The sequence below is a fragment of the Corvus kubaryi genome, unplaced genomic scaffold, assembly GCF_017639235.1.
Source record: "Corvus kubaryi isolate FWS band 111438036 unplaced genomic scaffold, C.kubaryi_AGA036_p1.0 37398, whole genome shotgun sequence".
NCBI classification, from domain to species: domain Eukaryota; kingdom Metazoa; phylum Chordata; class Aves; order Passeriformes; family Corvidae; genus Corvus; species Corvus kubaryi.
The window spans coordinates 11924257-11944417 of NW_024581137.1; the positions used below are offsets into that span (position 1 = coordinate 11924257).

Here is a 20161-nt window from a genome sequence, read left to right on the forward strand (position 1 = left end):
AAAATGCATCAAAGATGAGAATGCACTAGTAGAACTGAAATAAAATCTTTTTTATTAAAAAAATTTAAGCTTTCCTAAAATTTCCTAAAATTTACAGGATTTCAAAGGCATGGTTCCTTCTAAATGGGTTTACATGAAGCATAATTTACATCAAGAAAGCTTTTTAGGCAAAGAAGCAGAGTCCAGTACAGGAAAAATACAGTGCCTAAACAGGCAGAGGAAAAAGGCAGCACAGAAATCCTGCCAATCCTCTAGGTGATGCAGGGATTGGGAGGGGATAGCAATTATTTGAGGTCATCGTTATTGAATAAGCATATGTTGATGTTCCTTGTTTTAATCAACTTTGAAAGGGTATTTGAATATACATTAGACTCAATCAAGCAACAGCCAAATTCCATTCCAGAGAGAGGTAAATTTTAAGAAGACAATTTTGGTTTTTCACAACATGCATCCGTACTGATAATATAGCTACAGACATTCCCATTCTGTGTAACTGCCTTGGCTTCCTGTCTGAGTTACAAAAAAACCTCAACAGTGACAAAAGCCTTACTTTCAACTTTGACCTAAGTGACAAAACCCAGTGCTTACCTATATAGTAGCAGAAGCAGTATTCTTCCCACTTTTGCTATTTTTAAATGGTTTAGAGGATTTTTTATTTTAGAATGGTTTAGATCTTATTTAAGTTTGACAAGCTTTTCTAAACAGAGAACTCTGCTTTTCTAAACTCTCATGTTTTCAAGTGGTACTTAACTTGGGAAGACATCCTGCCTTTACATGAGTTTGACTTCTTTGTGATATGAATATTTCACTTAAAACTAAAATTCCTGGCAGAAAAGATATGTGAATTAAAAGGACTAGGGATTTTAAGAACTGATTCCTGACTTGTGAACAGACTGACTTTTTTTTCTTTTTCTAAATCCAAGAATGCACAGAAGTGTTATTGCCCATTACGTCATTGTATTGATACTCTCCATTTTCACACTGAAAATATCTGTATATTTTGACAACTCAGCTTCTGGGTTTTCATTAAAAATTTATTTTCTTTATGAGAAAAGAGAACAGCTGTTCTATTCTTAAAATATTCTTCCATACTTCTAAACAACGAACTAAATTGTAATGACATCAAATAAAACTGCTCCTTGACTAGAGCTTTTTAATAGGCTTTCCTATGATTTTTTTAGCAATATTAGCAACGTAGATGACAGCAAATCAACAGCTACTTATTTGACAAGCCAAATTTAATACACATGATCCCTTTCAGTGTGGGCTAGCAGAGCCTTAAAAGTCCTTTTATGCATGATGATTTTCTGGAGCAAGGCTGTCTTTGGTTTACCCTTCTTTTAACAAAAACCCCTAAGCCTAAATACTGAATATTTTAATAATGAATGATTCCTTAATATTATTCTGATTTGTAACTCTACCTTTTTTTCCTGTCCATAAAAAGTATGGGAAAAATAAAGGCTTTGTAACAACTTTATAAAAGGCAATAAAGGATTTAATATTCAATGAAGTATGGTATTTCTAACAATTAACAAGGAAGATGTAAATTGTTTCACAAGACTTAGTTTGAGTCACTAGAAAAGCATGTATTCAAAGTTTAGCTCCTAAAAATACCAAACAAAAATACCTTGCACTTAAAAATGCCCAAACCAGCAGCTTTAACACAGCTCCAAGCCCAGCAGGTGTCACTCTCTCTCTTTTATCTACAACTAGCTTTAGAAATTTTCATCTCCACGCAAATTTGAATTTAATTTCATGCAAATTTACTATCCAGAAAAAGCAGCATTAATCAAAATTTTAATCAGCAAGTATTGTAGGAGCACTTGCTTTTTCTTCATTTCTATTTTTTTTTCCACAAGGATTTTACTTGTCAGAAGAAACACGTAGGTATCTTAAAGGAAGTTAAGTTCAGAAAGGATGACTGCAGTTGCAAAAAAAGTACTCACAGTATCAAGAGCTGGGTCTGCAGTAAAAAAACCACAACTGTGTGTAGTCATCCTTTTTGCTACAAAAAGGATCAATTCAGTTTTGTTGGGGTTTTTTGAAACATTTTTGGCTTCTGTTTATTGCTCCACTTATTTTAGAAAGCCTTGGTATCTGTGAACAGAATTATTCCTATTTTTTTCTACAAAAGGTGCTCATGGCAACTGACACTTGCTCTTTTAGGAGTAAAAAGCTGTAAACCCAGCTCTTACTGACTGAACCCACCATTTTTATAGGGGGCTTTTAGGATGCTTAAGTGAAATGAGCTCAAAACCTGACATTTCAGAATTTTAGAGAATTTTTCAGTCATGTCAAAAATATTTTTACCCACAGCTGTGCATAGCCTGCTAGGACATTAAAACAGATTGTGTTTACTTATTACCCTTTCTGCATTTGTGCATGTCTGTGAAATTGGTTAATATAGTGTTACTGAAATATGTCTGGAAGACAAACTGCACTCTGCCCCATTTATTTATTTTTTTAAAGGCAAAGAGCGCTGAGGGTTTGCAAACCACTAACTCAGCAATGCTGCAGTGGGGAACACACAGGCTTGTGAGCACCCACTTTACCCCATGCTTCTACTTAACTCAAAGCTTTTAAACCTTGGGCACAGTCCAACACTTATTGATTGACTTTTCACAGACATAGAGAAAACATTTTTGAGTTACTCATACATTTGAAAAATGCTAATTTTAGTGTCTTTCTTCTCGTACTTTACTCTGTTTGTTTCTCTCTTTCTACTTTGTGATATTTTCTTCATAATAAGGTTTTTCATGAGTCACACAATATGTGCCTTTAGGGAAATAAACTTGAGAATAGAACGTAGCATGCAGATTTGCACTTTTCACATTGATTAACGTATCTGATATTACCGAAGTTAATTCTCTTATCACCGTGTTTCAAGGTCACTGCAGCAACTGTGTGCTCTAAAAGTTTTCTGGCTCAAACTACTTGTCCTTCACTTCAGTTTCTTAACACTCAAAGTGTTTGTTATTTTTACTCAGATGCTAGAGGTGGCAATACTTGCTTAGAAGTAGTTGTTCCCAGTGTTTGCAGACCAGATGAACTTAGCAGTTGCAATTTGCTGAACCAAATCAGCAAGTTGCAATTTTAGGTAACCTGTTTCTTTGAATTGTACAAGGCAGCAAGAATTCTATTTCTACATATGTTAAAAAAAAACCCAACAAAAAACCCCCAACCATTTTGTTGAATGAGTGATCCCCCCGTGAAAGAGTTATACATCCTCTTCCCTTGTACTCATAAGAGTATAGCAGTTTTGGCTTAATAAATTAACCAGTTATGCCACATTGCAAGTGTTTGTGTGACACCTTTTAAGGCAGTAATACAAGTAGCCTACAATTAGCAAATTTATCAGATGTTGGGAAGGAATTCAGGTGGAGCTGGAGGGCTAAACAACATGGGATTCAACACTGAGTAATCCCTTGCTGTGTCCAAGTGATGTCACAGCTTAGGCATGTGGAAGATTCAAGAACGTGACACTGTCTGTAAAAACCACTTAATTGTAAACCACTTCATTCTCCACTAGCAACAAATTCCCTTCTTAACCAGGATTTATAGATAGGGTGTGCTAATACATAACACAAAGCATATCAGGCCATCCAAGTGGCTTAAGTTCTCAGGGTCTGACACAAACTTCTCTCTTCCCCTAGAGGAGACTATAGATCACTTCTCGTGGTACCACAGTAGGAAGATAGGTTTCAGAACACAGTCTTGTACAAAATCCCAGTGAGGATTAACTTTTAATTCTTTACAAAGTAATTCAAAAATTTTTAATTAAAAATATTTCTACCAGCTCTAAATAACCTTAAAGTGATCTTTGTACCACTAAGAACAAGCATGCAAAAGAAAAGCCCCTACAAACACTGAATAAAACTCAAAATACTACAGCCTGAGTGGACTAGCCTCAAAAATCTGCACTTATCTTCCTCCCTTCATTCCTCTTGACCCAAACAGCCACCATTTTATGGCTGTTCATTAAACTATCAAGCTCAATCTTGTACTTCTTAGTGTTCTTCTTACCTAATGATGCACCCTGGACACTTCTTCCCCCCCAGCAGATAAGTTATGCAGGAAGAAGACCGATGGTGTGCATCTGCCTTGTCTGTCTTACAAATCTCAGCAGAGACTGAAACCCTTTTGCAGCAGAGCTGCTTCTGAATGTATGAGCTGACTGAAATAGGGGGCTGACTCCTAGATCACTGAGCCCCTTCTCTGACTTGCTTGCCTCACACTCCTCAGGAGAAGTCTCATCAGTACATATTTCTACAATAATTCTCAAGTAACTGTGTTGCTGACCATGGGTGACTTGGGATTCAGAGACCTGCTTGGCTGTAAATAATTTGTTTTAAAAAGCCAACACCACCATAACCTAAACCAGTCAATTAAACAGGCTTGCCTTGTTCTTGTTAGCGCTTCTGAGTTATTGCTTTCTTGAGCATCAGGGGAGTTTGCTGTGCAGGGGGGCTTGTCTTGGGACTGCTACTTCTTTTGGCACTCTTTAGTAGTGATCAGAGGGATAGGCAGACCTTTAGGTAAGATTGAAAAGAACAGGAATTATTACTCCTAACCTGTAACCTGGTACAGCCACATAGTTCTTCTTTTCTTCCATTTTTTTAGCTGTTGCTGAAGAGTTTCCAGTTTAGCTTTAGGAACTGCAGCAGTACCAGTGTTCTGCTGGCCTGGAGGCTGGAAAATAAGCTCGCAGTTGGATGCTGCACTAGGCAGCAGCTGGCATGCTGGTCTGGATTTTCCCCTTTCCCATCAAGTTCTTGCAACACCTGACTGAGTCATCTCACCTTGGAGACAAGTGCAGAACCCCAAATTAAGGGCTTGGTGTTGTAGTCAGTGCCTGGAAACCAAACATTTCCCAAATCTTTTCCCCCCAGGGACCACTCCCAACTGGGATGGTTGTGGCAGTAAGTGTCAACACCAGGAACGTCACTGGGGATGGGGCTCCTCTCAGTGCCAGGGCCATCTGCCACTCCCCAGAGATTTGTGTGTGAGAGATGGCTCTCCCTGTTGTTTCAGTGCTTCCAGAGCCACACCTGCCCACTTGGAAAGAATTTTTGGGACTTTTTTCTGTTTCACTTGAAACAGAGTCAAGAGAAAAGGTGATAGGGGTGAGCACCCTTCTTAGTAATTTCTGAATATCTGTTCAGCAATGAGGAGGCTTAAACTTAATGACTTTCTCAGTATGCAGGAGTTCAAACTTGCAACACCTATCTGGATATGGCTGGAATGCCAGGATATGGGTTACCTAGCATGGCACATAAAGAAGTTTCCCCTTGAAGCTGTGAACTCTATCAGGTTGAGGTAGGAGAGGCCAGAGTGGGTATGTACTTTTTCAGGAGGTGCTATGTCTGAAAACCTGCTGTTTGTATTGTGCTGTTGATTCAAGTGTCTCACAGCATTTTAGGGAAATCCTGAACAGCCCAGGAAGGTGCCTACAGGCAGGCAGGAAGAGCTAGAACCTGGGTCTCCACTCCAGGGAGTTTGCTGCTACAGCCAGCCAAGCAGGAGGTTTGATGTGTACTCAGTGCTTATTTTCTCACTGTTTTTTGTGATGAGATGGTTTTAGAAAACACCTGCACTCCAGCTAAGATAGGAGAGTCTTCTGGGATTTCATTTCAAATGAACTTAGGCATCCTAGAATTTGAGTGGGTACTTAGTGTTTAATCTTATAGACTTAATGGAAATTTAATATCAGCAAGTTGTGAAGACAAATTTCATGCTAGAAGATTGATTGAGAGATTACTTTTTCCAGAGTGAACAAATAAAGTTATTTATTTGTTCATAGAAACCTGATATACCAAACAACTAGTAGGTAACATAAATATCTTAAGGATCTGGCACCTGGCAAAGGAAACTGAAGAACTGTTACCATGAATTGTTCCGGCTGCTGGCTGAGGATAAAATTCCTGGGAAAGGGGTAGGAATATTTAGGTTATGGGCATCATGCTAAGCTTTGCACCTAGAAGGGACTTCTTCTAGCAGCAATACATAAGAGAATCATTGATACCACTCTATTTATTTCATGAAATAGGCCTTAATTTTGGGGGGTTATAAAGAATTACTGTGGTTTAAATGAAAAGTTTAAATGAAAGTTCTGTAAATAAAGTTCCTGCTCTCTCTCCTCCTTTCTGACACAGACACCCATGGTACAAGGGATACATTGTAAGGAGACATTTTTGGTAGAAGTATTATCATTAAAAATATTGTTACACATCTGCTTAATCATGGTTCATGAATCATGTTCCTAAATTAGAAAATGCCAAGAAATTAAGCAAGATGACAGTAATAGTTGATCTTTTTCAAATTATTTGGAAAAACATAAAAAGAAACATGCTGTCAAACTGCAAATGTCCTGGAGACCTGTTATGTCTGTTTTACAAGGCAGTTGTGCAACATTGCCAAAATTAAAGAGAAAATTGGTACTATTTCACTGGACTGATAATCATCTAATCATCACGCTGGCGTATGTGGGTCTGAGTTGATCTGAACCTTTTTTCAGTACTTTGGCATTAATGTACGTCTGAAGATGGTATAAATTCATTGCAGAGTGTGTCAGCATGTATTAAATGAGTACAGCCTGATAGTGACTGCCAATGAGTTAAGAAAAGAAGGATTTTAAACTGAAAAAAAAAAGATTGAGAGGAGAGAAAGAATACACATGCCAGTCTGACATGGGGATCTTAGTGCGTTATTTGCTGTGCTTTTTCATTTCATAGTCCATTAATATTATGAAGCGGACATTGCAGAAATATGGAAGCTACGAAAAATTTGAACAGGCCACTGGAGGCAGCTTGCTGACCAAAAGTCGCATCTGGAATCACGTCAGGAAATACATGGTGAAAGAAGGCTGTCTTGGTGAGGTAAGGCATGGACATTACACATGGATGGACCCAAGAGACCCTCTGGGAGGCCTTTCCTCCCTAATTCCAAGAATTTTCCTTACATCATACTTTTCTCATGGCTATGCCCAGTCTAATGTTTGAACAATTGAAACGACACAAATTCATTGTGAATGCTTCAGTCATCTCTCTGAGCCTGTTTCCTGATTCATATATGCTTGTTCTTAAATTCGCTTCTTTTGGGAGTACCCGAGAACGACACCCTTCCTTCCCTCCTTTTTTCAGCTACTTGGAGACCAGCACATTTCCATTTATTCATCAGTTCTGCCATCCGTTCTCCTGTATCAAATTATTTACACCAAAGGAAAGAGTTAAGAAAAGGCCAAAAAAAATAAGCAGCAGCCCGAGAGAGTGATTTATAAGAAGCAACACAAATGAAAGTGACATAAGTGAATAAAAATGTCTGAAAGAGGTTGGCTTGTTGAGTTCATTTGAGTGCTGTTTTTTCCTGGCTTTAACCATCTAATTTTTTAGAGCCCTGTGAAAAAAACTTATTTTCTATATTCAGGATTTTAAAAGACCAGTTTGATGAAGTTACATGACATTGCTTGGAAAAGTCAGATGAAATTGAATGTATAAAAAAGGGATTGATCCAAATGAAATCACCAGATGACACAGTCAAAGACTTGGATGAGATCACTGGCAGTAAGCAAGAGGAGTCTGGAATCATGAAATAAAAATTAATTTCCCAGAAACTAGGTTTAATTGGTAAACATAATATTATTAGGAGAAACTGCTGAACTCATCACACATTTTTGCAAGACTATGATTTGACACTTGATAACCAGACTTTACCTGTGTTTCTAAGAGTGGGATTAATAAACTACAGTTTAGAGCAAGCAGAAAAAATTTCTATGTTTGGTGTGCTTCTATGTTTCCTGTGCTTCTATCTCCCTCTTCATTTTTGGCTTGGTTTGACTTCATGGAAGCTGGATCCTACACCCTCATCCAGCAGCCCATGTCCTTCTTAATGAAATGCTTTATTTTTCTGTGAAAATAGGGTTAATACAGGATAGTCTAAAATGTGAAAATACTCCCTCCAGCTGAAGGGGTCTTAATAAAGCTAAGTGGCACCTGCCCTTTAAATCTAAATGCTTTGGGATTTACCTATTTTTCTTGCCTCTTAAATACAAGTTTTAGGGGACTGACCGTTTGCTGTTGAACTTAAAGCTGAATGGTCAGTTTTGAATACAGGGAAGTGTTGTATTCATACCTTTGATCCCTGGGTCCTTTTTTTTGGATCTAAAAAAAGTGATCTTTCTTTTAAGTACTCTCCCTTGTACTCTCCTGAGCAGTACTGTTTCTTGAGGCTTTACATGAAGAGGGTGCTTAATCTTCAAGAAAGAGAGTTTCACTTTTCCCTCTCAGTCACTTGTTTAAAAAGGCTTTTTGAAGATAAAATATATCAATATGCATTAGTTTCCTTCTCTCCCAGTTTTTGTTTTGATTACCAATTTTCCAAGAGAGAACAGGAAAGCAAGTGCTATATTGTTGTATAGAACGAAACAATACCAGTATTTCAATAATCTTACTAAGTCTGCATCATGTAAGAGGAAAAAAGTACACAGTGCTTCCCCCTCTCATTCAAGTGGATTTAAAATTGCAACTGAAATGGTTTCAGACAGCTAATTATATAGATGCCTAGTCAATTCATGTGTGCTTACCTAGTATTTTTCTGTTCTCAGTAATACTAAGATAATTCAACCCAGTTCAAAAACTGTAATTTTCTCTAATTTATTCTGCATGCAATTGCTCCCTGCCCTCTGAGTCTAGTCAGTGTTGCCGTATTATATTTTTGAGTCTCATGTTGGTCTGGCTTCACCCTCAGCCACCCCACTGAGGTCCGAGGTTCTGTCCGTAGCACAGGTGAGTAGGATAAACTCAGCCAGCAGAGTCCCTCAAGTGATTGCTGATCGCAAGACAGAGTTATGGAGGGCAAGGGACCAAAGAGAAGTGAAATAGTGGAAGGGCCAGAGGAAAAAGCAGGAACAGGAGTGAGAAGAGAGCTCCTTCAGCTCTACCTGAACTCTCTCCTTTTCAGATTGTGGTCCATCTCACGGAGGACCTGCTGTCGCGAGCCTCCATGACCGTGGTGAACGGCCGCCCCACTCTCACTATCAATGTCTCCACTGCGCGAGAGCACTGGCTGGAGGGGATGCTGAGGCACGAAATTGGTATGAGCACGACATCCCTTCTGCAGGCAAAGGGGAGTACTTGCATGCATTGTTACTTATGCACAGTGATGGGCCAGGCACTGGACAGATACTGAAAGAGGGAACATCCCTTTCCAAAGAACTCGTGCTGGAGGTGTGCTAAAGGGAAGGAGAAACCTTTTTATTACTGCAGCATGCAGTAAAAGGATTCCTAGAGTTCATGTACATTAGCATTTTAGGCCAGAGCAAGCTTTTGAAGTAAGCCTACCAGCTAGTCCCACTTACTGCACTGAGGTTCCCATGCCAAAGGAATCTTAGAGCAAGCAAAGAGTAATCCTTTCAGATGATGATAGCCCAGAGGTTCTGCTCCAGGGCATACCTTCTGTGCTGTCACTGCTCAGGGACGTTTTGCTCACGAGAGCAATTTTTTTTTTTAACTATTCTGGAGTTAAAAAAAAACAAAAGAGGAAACAAAAATAGTGTGACCATTCAACTTTGGCTCCAGCCATGTCACTTTGCAAACCTGCTCCTGTCACGCTGCACTGCTTGCAAATGTAGGCATGCTTTAGCTATGAAGAATTTATCCAGTGATCCCTAAACTGGTGTAAAATTGCTTTGGTTTTGCATTACACAAGGCTGGCCCAGCCCTGTGGAAAATTTCTACAAATTTTTCAGTGCATCTGTTTTAATGAAACACGTAAAAAATGGATAAACTTGGCTAGTGCCTGAATATTAACTGAAGAATAAGCCTTGCAATTGCCTAGAACCACTGTTAGTCCCATTGTAAGGGACACAGCATCTTCCAAGGCTGCAGTAGTGCTGTTTAATCACCTTCAGGAGGCAATATTTCTGCCCTTTGACTTTGCTTTTCCTTCCTTCTGTTCCCTACTATGCCTATCCTATGCCAGAGACAATTCAGCTTGTAAGACACTTCTGAAAATTCCTTTCCACAGATTTAGAAAGTCAAGTTCTCCTGATAGTTGCATTCCTTAGGCATTTTCAAGAATTTCACTTGCAGTCAGCAGGTGAATATTTGCATGGTGTAAATATCTCTGACAAAATTCTCTGTTGTAGACAAGGCTAAAGTTGTCTGTCACTTTCCCCAGTGCCCAGTCCTGCCAACTCAGTGTTCTGAAATGGGTATCTCCTTATATATTTTATATTTTTTTGTTAATCATTGGATGCTACTGTTCTAGGTGCCAAATTCCTTTTATTTTTTTTTTCAGGAACTCACTACTTTCGGGGTTTTAACAACAACAGCCAGCCTTGGTGCAACCGGAATGGTCGCAGAAAACACGGGTTAAAACCAATCAACCCTACAGAAGAGGGGCTAGCGAGCATTCACAGCGTCCTGTTCCGCAAAGACCCTTTTCTTTGGAGAGCTGCCCTGCTCTACTACACAGTGTACCAGGCCAGCCAAATGTCCTTCAGTCAGCTTTTCCAGGACGTGGGGAAATTTGTCAAGGACCCCAATACTAGGTGGGATTACTGCGTACGGGCCAAGAGAGGGTGGACTGACACTTCACAACCAGGTGAGTTCCCTATTTGTCTCCTCTGGTTCTGTCCTTCAGGGAGGCTTTCAGAACATGCACAGAGCTCCTTAATCATGTCACACGGTAAAACCTTTGCCAAAGGGAGAAATGAGACTGCACACTTTCTGAAACGGGGTCTCAGGAAAATAAGGCTGAAAATGCTCATGAGTGAGACCTTCAAGCTGAATCAGTAAAGGATTTTTTTTTTAGTGGAAGTGGAATGTAAATGCAAAACTTTGAAAAAATCCATATTCACAGTTTGACCTGCTTTCTATAGATGTAATGTTGCCTGTGGTTATTCACAGGCACTATCTTCTGTGTTTGGTTTCTTTTACTGGCTAGGGGGTTTTGCCTCCTAGCTAGTTTTTGGAAAGGTTTTCAAAGTCAGGGATATAAATATCTAATTTTTAAAAATAAAATTGTTCTGCTCTTAATGGCTTCTGAGAACATGCCTTGACCAAACAGTGATAGAGTGTAACATATCTCCATTCCTTTCAGGCTGTTTCAATAAGGACCAGGTGTACTTGGATGGCATCCTCCGAATCCTGAGATACAGGGAGTCCATTGATTTCCATCTTCTGACAGCTCTTGGAAAGGTGACTGAACTCATTATTCCCAAGGGTACAGTTTTATTATTTCAGCAAGCCTGCCTGTAACAACCTATGAGTCATTGTGCTTGGTTTTACTTTGATCTAGAATTCTCTGCTCTGTATAGCACCTTCAATTACATTGTGCAAGTTGCAAGTATTTTGAAGTCCTAAAAATTTCTACCGGCTTGTCCTCATTCTTCACTTATCAGATTAAGATTTATGGTCATATTTCAGACTTTCCTCCCTTTATGGGTTACTACCTGACTTGAAGCACAACAGACTGCCTTGGCCAAACAAGACAGGTACTAGATAAGGTGGTGGTCCTACCAGAAAACAAAATGAACTATTTGACATTAATGCATCCCCCTTTCACCACAAAGAGTATTTCATCTCAAAGTTCTCTCACTGATGGCAGGTGTTTTTCAAAAATGAGGGGTTTTTTCCCCCAGAATAATGGTATTTCTACATTCACAGAACATATTTTCGGTCCATTCTAACTGTCATGGCTTGTTTGTTCTCCAAGTCATCCTAAGAAGTGCAGAAATTTTGTCACACTTCCTGAACCAAATCCTTGGGTTGCTAAGCTTTCACAGTTCATAAAGCAGGATTCATACTCACATAAACAGGGAGCCAAATTGACAGTGAGCTTGAATTTAGAGCTGGTATACCAACATTTCTGCCTACTTAGCAATCAATGGGTGATAAAGGGAAGTGGCATATTATGATAGGGGGTTTTGGTCCACATTTAAGTTTTCCCTTTACTGTCAGAAACATCCTTGTTGATAAGCAGGAGCTACTTAGGTAACTGAACCAAGTCAGGAAGCTTTGAAAATAAAATCACACTGTCAAATAAGCCTGCAACTTTCTCTCTGAAGTTTCCTTTTGCTTTAAGCTTGCTTAACTCCACACACACACTGTTCCTTTGCTGCTTTATGCCTGTCTCTCTTCAGGGAGTCTGCAGGATTGTCAGGCCACTTGAAAAACATACTAAGTCATTCCTCATAAAATTACAGATTGCACTATGATCCACATTGCATGGCTCCCACATTAGGGGGTCTACAAGCAATTTATTTCTAGCAGCATGATAATTTATAAGTGCTTGACTTTACAACTTCTAAAATCAAGGGATCTTAAAATGTATTCTGAATGTTTTTGCTTCAGACATCTGCAGTCAAGCTGGAAATTTGTGTATCAGAACAGTGTCAGCTCTCAGCATCACAGATTAGCTGAGGTCTGCAGAGACCCCTCAGCATCATCCAACTTCCATGCTTAAGCAGTGTCAGCTAGAGCAGTTTGCCCTGGACCATGTCCATCTGGGCTTTGAATATCTCCACTGATGGTGACTCCACAATCCCTCTGTGTGGCCTGTGCCAGTGTTTTTCCACCCTCACTGTACAAAAGTGTTTTGTGTTCAGATGGAATTTTGGGCATTTTAACTGGAGCCCATTGCCTCTTGCCCTGTCAGTATGCGCTGGTGAGAAGAGCCCCATTCCCATGCCATCAGGTGTTTATACACACTGACAAGATTCCCATGAGCTTTCTTTTCTCCAGGCTAAACAGTTCCAGCTCTCTCAGCCTTTCCTCACAGGAGAGATGCTCCAGTGCCTTAATCATCTTAGTGACCCTTCACTGGGCCCGCTCCAATATCTCCCTATAGTCTCATGCAAGAGACAAGTATAAAACTTGCACTGGGATCCAGCCTAGTGGTTTATCACCACTTTAAATGGGGGATTTATTTGTTTTTTTTAGGGTGGAATAGGAGGATCAGGTTGTTCCAAAGGGAGTATTAAGCTTCGCTGGCACGTCCTCCAGGTCATGCCTTCCTGTTGCTTCTGACATTACTTACAGTGTAGAAGAGTGTGGTGTGGATACATGCAAGCTGTTCAACCTACCTAGAAGTGACTAAGGAAAACACTTGAAATGTGAGAAAAGATGCTTCTTAAAAGGAGCAGTTCTAAAACTTAGCAGGAAATAATCAAATGTGGGAAGCACTGCAGAACATCCACGTGGTGACTGCATGCAAGTAATACTGAAGAGAAACAGAATGCAGATATTGGGTGCACTTCAGTACAGCATAACTACCGTAGTTTTATAAAGTAAAGCAGCGCAATACCACCCACTATTGTGTTTCCCAAGAAACATATGAGCACAAGTAAGCACAAGTAAGCCTGTTTTAGCCTCAGAGTTTTTTATCTAGTGCAATGACTATTTACATGTGGTAAAGAAACAACCCATTTCCACAATAGGATGAGATTATGTTTTTGATCTCCTCAGGATGTCAACTTTGGGCATTGTTTACCAATTGCAAGGACTGGGGAAATGCATCCCATTGAAACCATACCTCAGATTACAGATATATATTTCTTGTTTGCAGCAGGAACAGAAACCTCTGAACATAAATATGAGGAGGGAAGGATCCTTTTTCTTTCTTTAGGGAGGAAAAGAGGTAGAATTTAATTGCATGTGGTGCTATGTCTCCAGACTGAAAGGAGATGATTTGGTTTTGTACAGCTCCTCTGTATCCACTTCTAAGTAAGTTAATTAGGTGTAATGCCACATGATTTCAATCAGCAGTAGCTTAGTGACTTGAATAAGCCTAGGCATAGGTGTATATTTGTTTCTTAATTGGGTGCATCTTGTCCTTGCAACTAGAAAAGCACACTTGTGTACGCAGATGCAAATTGATTTTCTTTGTGGACTTTGCTCCAATTATCATTGCTGAGATACGCACCTGTCTCTATGGATCAGGTTTAGCATCTGGATTACACTGTCCTGTCTTTCCAGAAAGCCCTTCCATGCCCCTTGCACATTGGTGAATCCTTCATGTGCACTTTAAATGCTGCTGAATAGAAAACATCACCTGCCAAGAGGGCAAGCTGCCTCCAGGGAAGCCAGACTGTGCAGGGCTCAGCTCCTTAGAAGAAACATGGGTCAAAAAGGTTGGAAGGAGCCAGCTCCACTCAAGCCACCTGGCACAAACCTCCTGTGAAGAAATAGAACGTGCCAGTTAATAAGCACAGCAAGGCTGGTGGGCTTTGCCAGTGCATATGCTGCTGTCTGCAGGGTGCCCAGAACACACAGCTTGGAGACAAAGTGACAACCACACAAATTTCATCACACTGGACAGCTGCCCAAGGAGTCCTGTTCTGCGCTTCCATGGCAGCTTGTGCCGAGCCAAAGCATTCATCCTTTCTGGACTATCATTCATGAGCTACTGCAATTAGAAGTCCTAGCTTTTAGAATCATAAGACTATGAAGATAAAAATATCCATTTTCCTTAGAAAAAAAAGCTATCAGGTCCTGTAATAGCTGGAAAATGAGAGTTCGGCACCCGTACCCAGAGGGCTCTGGTGCCATGAGGCAAACCCAGTCTCCAGCCTGCTACTGAATGGGGAAAACAAAAAAAAAACCCTAAAATTGGGATGCTTAGGTATTGTTCATGTAGTTAGTTAGTAGAGATGCATTTTCATTTAGCTGTGCATAAGCACATTTACTAGTGAAATTGAAACAGCAGAGTTCAGGTCAGCTGGCACTATGCATTTCCCAAAGTCTGCTTCCTGTGCCATGCCTATTCTGCACTCCCTTTCTAGTTCCTTAGTCTTTTGCACAGTGTTGTTTCTATTCTCGTGTAAATCTTTCTGCCTTGTTGAGAAGACATTCCAGGACTTACATGTGCTCCATTCTTTCCCTCTCTATTCCTGCAGCTGCTGTAGATGATTCTCATTCACATTCCTACAAGTCTGTTTACTGAGGGAATCAAAAGCACAATCAGGAATTATGAAGGCATTTGCTAAAATTACACTTTTTTTGCATCTTTCACTGAAGCAGACAGTTGCTCATGTTTTGAAAGACTTCTCCTAGATTTTAAATTTCCCTGCTCTGAAATATTTTCTCATTTACAGGAGAGAATTTATAGCAGCAGCAGAGAAGCAACGGGACTGTACTGCTAAACTGACCCATGTCCTTCCTTACAGATCTCATATGAGGATGTGGATCGCCTGAAAGGATTAGCTGTGATTGAAAACATGAGGGTGCCACACTTCTTGCAAGACCATGCCCGGTACATGGAACACTTGAAAAAGATCATGGAAGTCAATGAGCTGACTGATGAGGAGCTCCAGGATCTCATAAATTAACAGTATTAGACCACTATTCACTTACTGTGCAACAATGTAGAGCTGAACTTCCCAGAGCTTGCAAGAAGGGACTTACGAGAGATGGGAGGGAAGAGTGGCCAGAATATGTGGAATTCAGAAAAAGCCCCTTTATGTCCTTCTGCATTGTGATTGTATACTGATTATTTTTAAAAGGGATTGTGCATTTTTGTAAAATTTGGCTTAGAAATTCCTCTGCAGTGATTTGTCCAATCATCTACTCTGTTTTGTATGCTTGGTATAGTGCTGAGTGCTCTCTCTTGTAATATATTGCCTTTTCCCACCCAGGTTCAGAGCTGGAGGAAAGGGGACAGAGGAGAAATTCCCCCTCAGTTCACTTTTGTTTGCCTTATCTTTGGTCATAGCTGTCATGGTTCATAGCAATAGAACTGGGGTAGACTATGCTGCACTGCTGTCTGCATAACTTTCCCATTTAGTCATCATTGCAATGAAAACAGAAAGTTTAAAAACAGTGCACAGAAGCAGGTCTTTGTGCCACAGCATCAAAGTCCATAATGTTACAAAAAGTTTCAGGGTTTTTTTTAAGGAGAGAATTATCATTTAAAAAAAAGAGAAAAAAAGGTAGGGGTTGCTGTTTTAATGACTGTAAACAGGTAGCAAAGCTTTCCCCTTCATTCCCATGAATTACACCATTCCACATCTTTATGTGTATAGTACATGTTTCAGGAAGCTGAATTCTGGGAATGGCCTCCCTCCTTTGAGAGCAAGTATAGTCTGTCTAGGAAATTCAGCATGGTAGCGTTTTGGAAGGAGGATTGAGCAAAACTGTGATTTCATGACCTATGGTTCAAAATAAATTCAGGAACACAGGGCCATGATCCAGCACAGCAGGCAACACTCACTTTTTCGTTGGGTCGCCTGAGCCTACAGAGGACCAGGTCACATTTTTGAGCAGTACCCCCACATTACAGCAAGCTTGAGCTTGCAGAGCTCATTTCAGAAACAAGATGTGACTGTTTCAGAAACAAGATGTGACTGGGGGAGAGAAGACAACTCTCAAGTGCCCTATTCCTGTGTTCCAACAGAAGTGCTGCACCACTCTGAGCCATCTTTACCTCTGTTCTAACTACTGGTGCTATATCCAAGACAAAGGAGAGAAAGCTCCTTAGAGCAAGGAGCTTTCTCTAGTCATATGATGAATAACTTAGATGATGCAGGAGGACTTACTACATAAACTACATTTTCTGATTCTGGAGTATTATGGAATTGTTGAGGCAAAGTATTTAAGTATTCTGACAAAGGGTTTTGTTTTCATAGACAGCATTTTACTAGGGCTCCTCTGAACTCCTGGGAAGCAGCTGTGGTTGGAGAGGCTGGGCAGGAACTAGTGGGAGCCTTTGGACAGGGCTTCTGCCCCTTCTTACCCTGCTGCTTTGCCCACTGGTAACAGGCCTGGCATAGGTGAGTAGATGGAGCCAAGGCTTCCTCCACGCCATGTTTGCATGGACCTGAGCCACAGTATCCCCCCTCCCCTTATCCTGTTCTTTAATGAAACAAATGGAACCTTGTCTTACACCCAGGACATTACCAGACATTACAGTGAAATCTTGAGAACACATTTTCTGATCCATAGGAAAATCTGTGAGGAAAAACTGATGGTTGGCTAAGAAGTCTGAAGGTTTACGAATAATCCCATAAAAGCAGCTGCCTTTCAGATACTATTGCAGGTTGTTTGCAGTGGCTGGCCGATTGCTGCGAAGAAGAAAATGCATTCAACAAGCATAATTTACTAAATTTAGTTATTTTCAAGGCAGGGACTGAGAACTGCTTGCAGCAGCCTTAATTTTGTGTTGTCAGTATTGTTTAGGAGCTGAAAGCCTTTCAGCCTCTGTATGCTGTTTTCTCTCCTTCCCTCCTTCAGGCTGTCTAGTTTGATCACTGGGGACTTTGCCTGCCCAGCTTTGTTTTAGAGCTGTGCAGAGTACACACTGTGTTGCAGCAGCCTGACAGGAACCATTTGCAGTCAGTCATGCACACACATGCTCCAGGTTTTGGCTCCTTTGCCAGAAACAGCAAGAAAGCCGCATGTGACTGAAGTCAAGCCAAGGATTACAGTCAAAAGCTGTCTTTGGAGTTAACTGGGCAGGGATCGTTTGAACTACACCATGGAAAAATCTGGCTCACTTTGCTGACCCTGGGGTATGCAAAAGGGACAGTCCTTGAAGAAAGGAACAATTTTGGACTGATTTTATTCTGACAGGAGAGATCCCTGCCTTTCTCCCATGACTTCTACATAAGCAAAGTGGTTTTCCTCCTCCCACAGTAGTAGCATCTTATAATCTAAATGCACGCCCGTAATGTGTCCTCAAAACCAGGAGGTTGTGCCAGTCACTCTTTTACCACAAAATGCCATGCCTACAGGCCTGACTCTTTTACCACTCTGTAGCCCTAAACACTACTACAGGCCTTTTTGCTTTATTTGAAGACCTGCACCACCTTTTTTGCAAAGCAGTAGGTGCCATTAAACTTCCATTCTTCATTATTCTAGAAGTAGATTTGCCTGGTGCAAAGTGTGGAGTCTGGAAGTGGTCAGGATCAATATGTAGCAATAGGCGAAGCTATCAGCTTCTCGTTTTGGCATCAGACATGTCATTCCTCCTTCGTAAAAGTGTTTCAAATTTTGAAGTGTAGCTTTTGTAAATTTTCCTGAATTTTTGTTTTTCACTGTGAAGAGGCTGGTTACTGAGTTGTGATACTGAAGTTCTGTGATAGAGTGTGTGGACAGCAGTGGTGAGCAGCAGTGAGCTCACGTCACTGCACGGTTTCATGGTGTCAGTGCTGTGTTGGCAGCCCTTCCTGGCTGGCTGGCTTGGTTGCTTTGCTGTGTATCTATGTCTTGCTATGTTATTCCTATACAGAAACCTGGTCAGCATTGGAAAAGCCTCCCCGTTTCACCAGACCAATTTTGAAAGGCATTTTATACAACTTTTACAAATAAAGACAAAATAATGACAGATGAGAGTACTGAAGTGTTACATCCTGTTGTGTGAGGGGGTTACTCTCTCCAATGGCCTCGGCTCTACAGCAACTTGGACATGCTATGTTGTGTACAGAAGAGGTGCCTTTCTGACTCTGTTTTCAAAAACATCACTTAGGGTTGGAGTCACAAAGGGTCTGTTGAAGTCTTACACTGGGTATGGCTCTCCCTGCTCAGTCAGAAGGCCTGGCTGCTCATGAGGAAATTATCTTCCTTTTTTCTAGGATATGGTCTGAGGCAGCGTTGGAGCCTCTTTGCTGCGATGCAACTCTCAGCACCATCCATGCAGGAAATGGCAACTCCAAGTGTTCCACTTTAACACTTTAACCCACCCCCCCCCCCAAGCCCCCTCTCCCCTGCTGCTTCATTCCAGCACTCCCCTCTCACTTTATAAAATGTGCTTACTTATCTCCAGGGAGTCCCATCGGCTCAGCTCCCTCATGCATAAGTAAGGATAACATTTAAGGGTTGTAGGTTCTTTTTAATGGAAATATTTTGGAAGTCAATTGCTGATTTGCCTTGCAAGACTGCTAAGTATTATCACACCATATTCCCCTTCCCTTCCTACAAAGCTTGGAAAACACAGCCTGAAATCTGTTCCCTTCATAGGCTCCCAGATTACCACCATTCTCCCTTGCATCCCAGATACCCCTTCTACAGTGTCAGCAGGGTGAAACACAACACTCACCCATCACTGAGCAGGTATATTTCAGTACTGAATAAATCTCACATTTGTCACAGGTGATCTGCAGGACCAATGCAGCTCTGAAAGCTTTTTTGCAGCACTTGCAAAAAAGTGCCAGGCTTATGAAGCTGGATGCCCTGCCAGCAGTTCCAGGAGCAACTTAAGCACCAAGGTTCTCTGAAAGGAGGGAAAGATGGAAATCATTTATGCTGGAAACCAGGACGGAAATCTGGCAACCCAGGAGTCAGAATGGAAGGTGAGTGAGACCTTATCTAAACCAAGAGAAAGGCAAAAGGAAACAGCTGGAACAATTCTTTTCTTTGGGTTTGTTTGGGGTTTTTTTGTCCTTTATTTATTTTGTTGGTTTTTTTAAAGGTAATAGTCATTTAAGTGTCTTAATTTTCATAATATATTAACAAAAAATTAAATTAGAGGGTTTTTTTCAGTATGCTGTTTAAAATGAGTTTGTCTGTCTTTAAGATACAGAAGGGAGAATCTATTTTGGCTTTGCTGAACAATTATGGACTTCTCACAGTCTATTTTAGATTAAATCCAGAAAATCTGGATATTGAATTTTAAACCCATTCCTTTACATTGATTCAATTACAGGAAGATGTCATCAGGATTACCTTCAAGGCATAGCCTTACCCTTCCCATGAAAATTGTCTAAATTAATTTTTTATGCTGCTGCTGAAATATTTTGTATCTTCCCCAATCACACAGTGTCTCTGGGAGACTTTAAACATCTTTTCCTGAGGTGTCTATGGACATGCAGGGTGAAGTACAGCATTATTTCAGCTTTAGATAGTGAAGAAACTGAGGCTGAAGTTGGAACTGCACTGGCTACAGCGTGAAGAAGGAAAGAGCAGAGGTAGAGACCACACAGATAGGGCTCTCATGAATGAGCAGGGTCAGCTGGTATAGCCATGGTTTTGAAAAGAAAAAATTCCTGAAAAAAATACCTAAAAAAATCAGTGGCGAGAGAAATGCAGATGGTGGCACAGGAGGGGCTGGCATGAGGCCACGGTACTCCTGCCATCCCACAGGGTCAGAGGGCGGTGGACAACTCCCACAGGGACCTTCTCCGCTGGATCTGTGTGATTCCACTGCACAGCTAACTCCAATACAGCAAAGC

The 20161-nt window shown here is 40.8% G+C and overlaps 1 protein-coding gene across 1 annotated transcript in view; it reads left to right on the forward strand.

The window, feature by feature from the left end:
* Positions 1-18318, forward strand: part of KIAA0895 (KIAA0895 ortholog) — a 26183-nt gene extending 7865 nt beyond the window's left edge. Inside the window, exons 3-7 of the mRNA XM_042043002.1 lie at positions 6732-6875; positions 8956-9088; positions 10294-10599; positions 11098-11195; positions 15164-18318. Coding sequence (XP_041898936.1) covers positions 6732-6875; positions 8956-9088; positions 10294-10599; positions 11098-11195; positions 15164-15325 — 843 coding nt within the window. The 3' untranslated portion in view covers positions 15326-18318. The remainder of the gene's footprint in view (positions 1-6731; positions 6876-8955; positions 9089-10293; positions 10600-11097; positions 11196-15163) is intronic.
* Positions 18319-20161: the final 1843 nt, after the last annotated feature.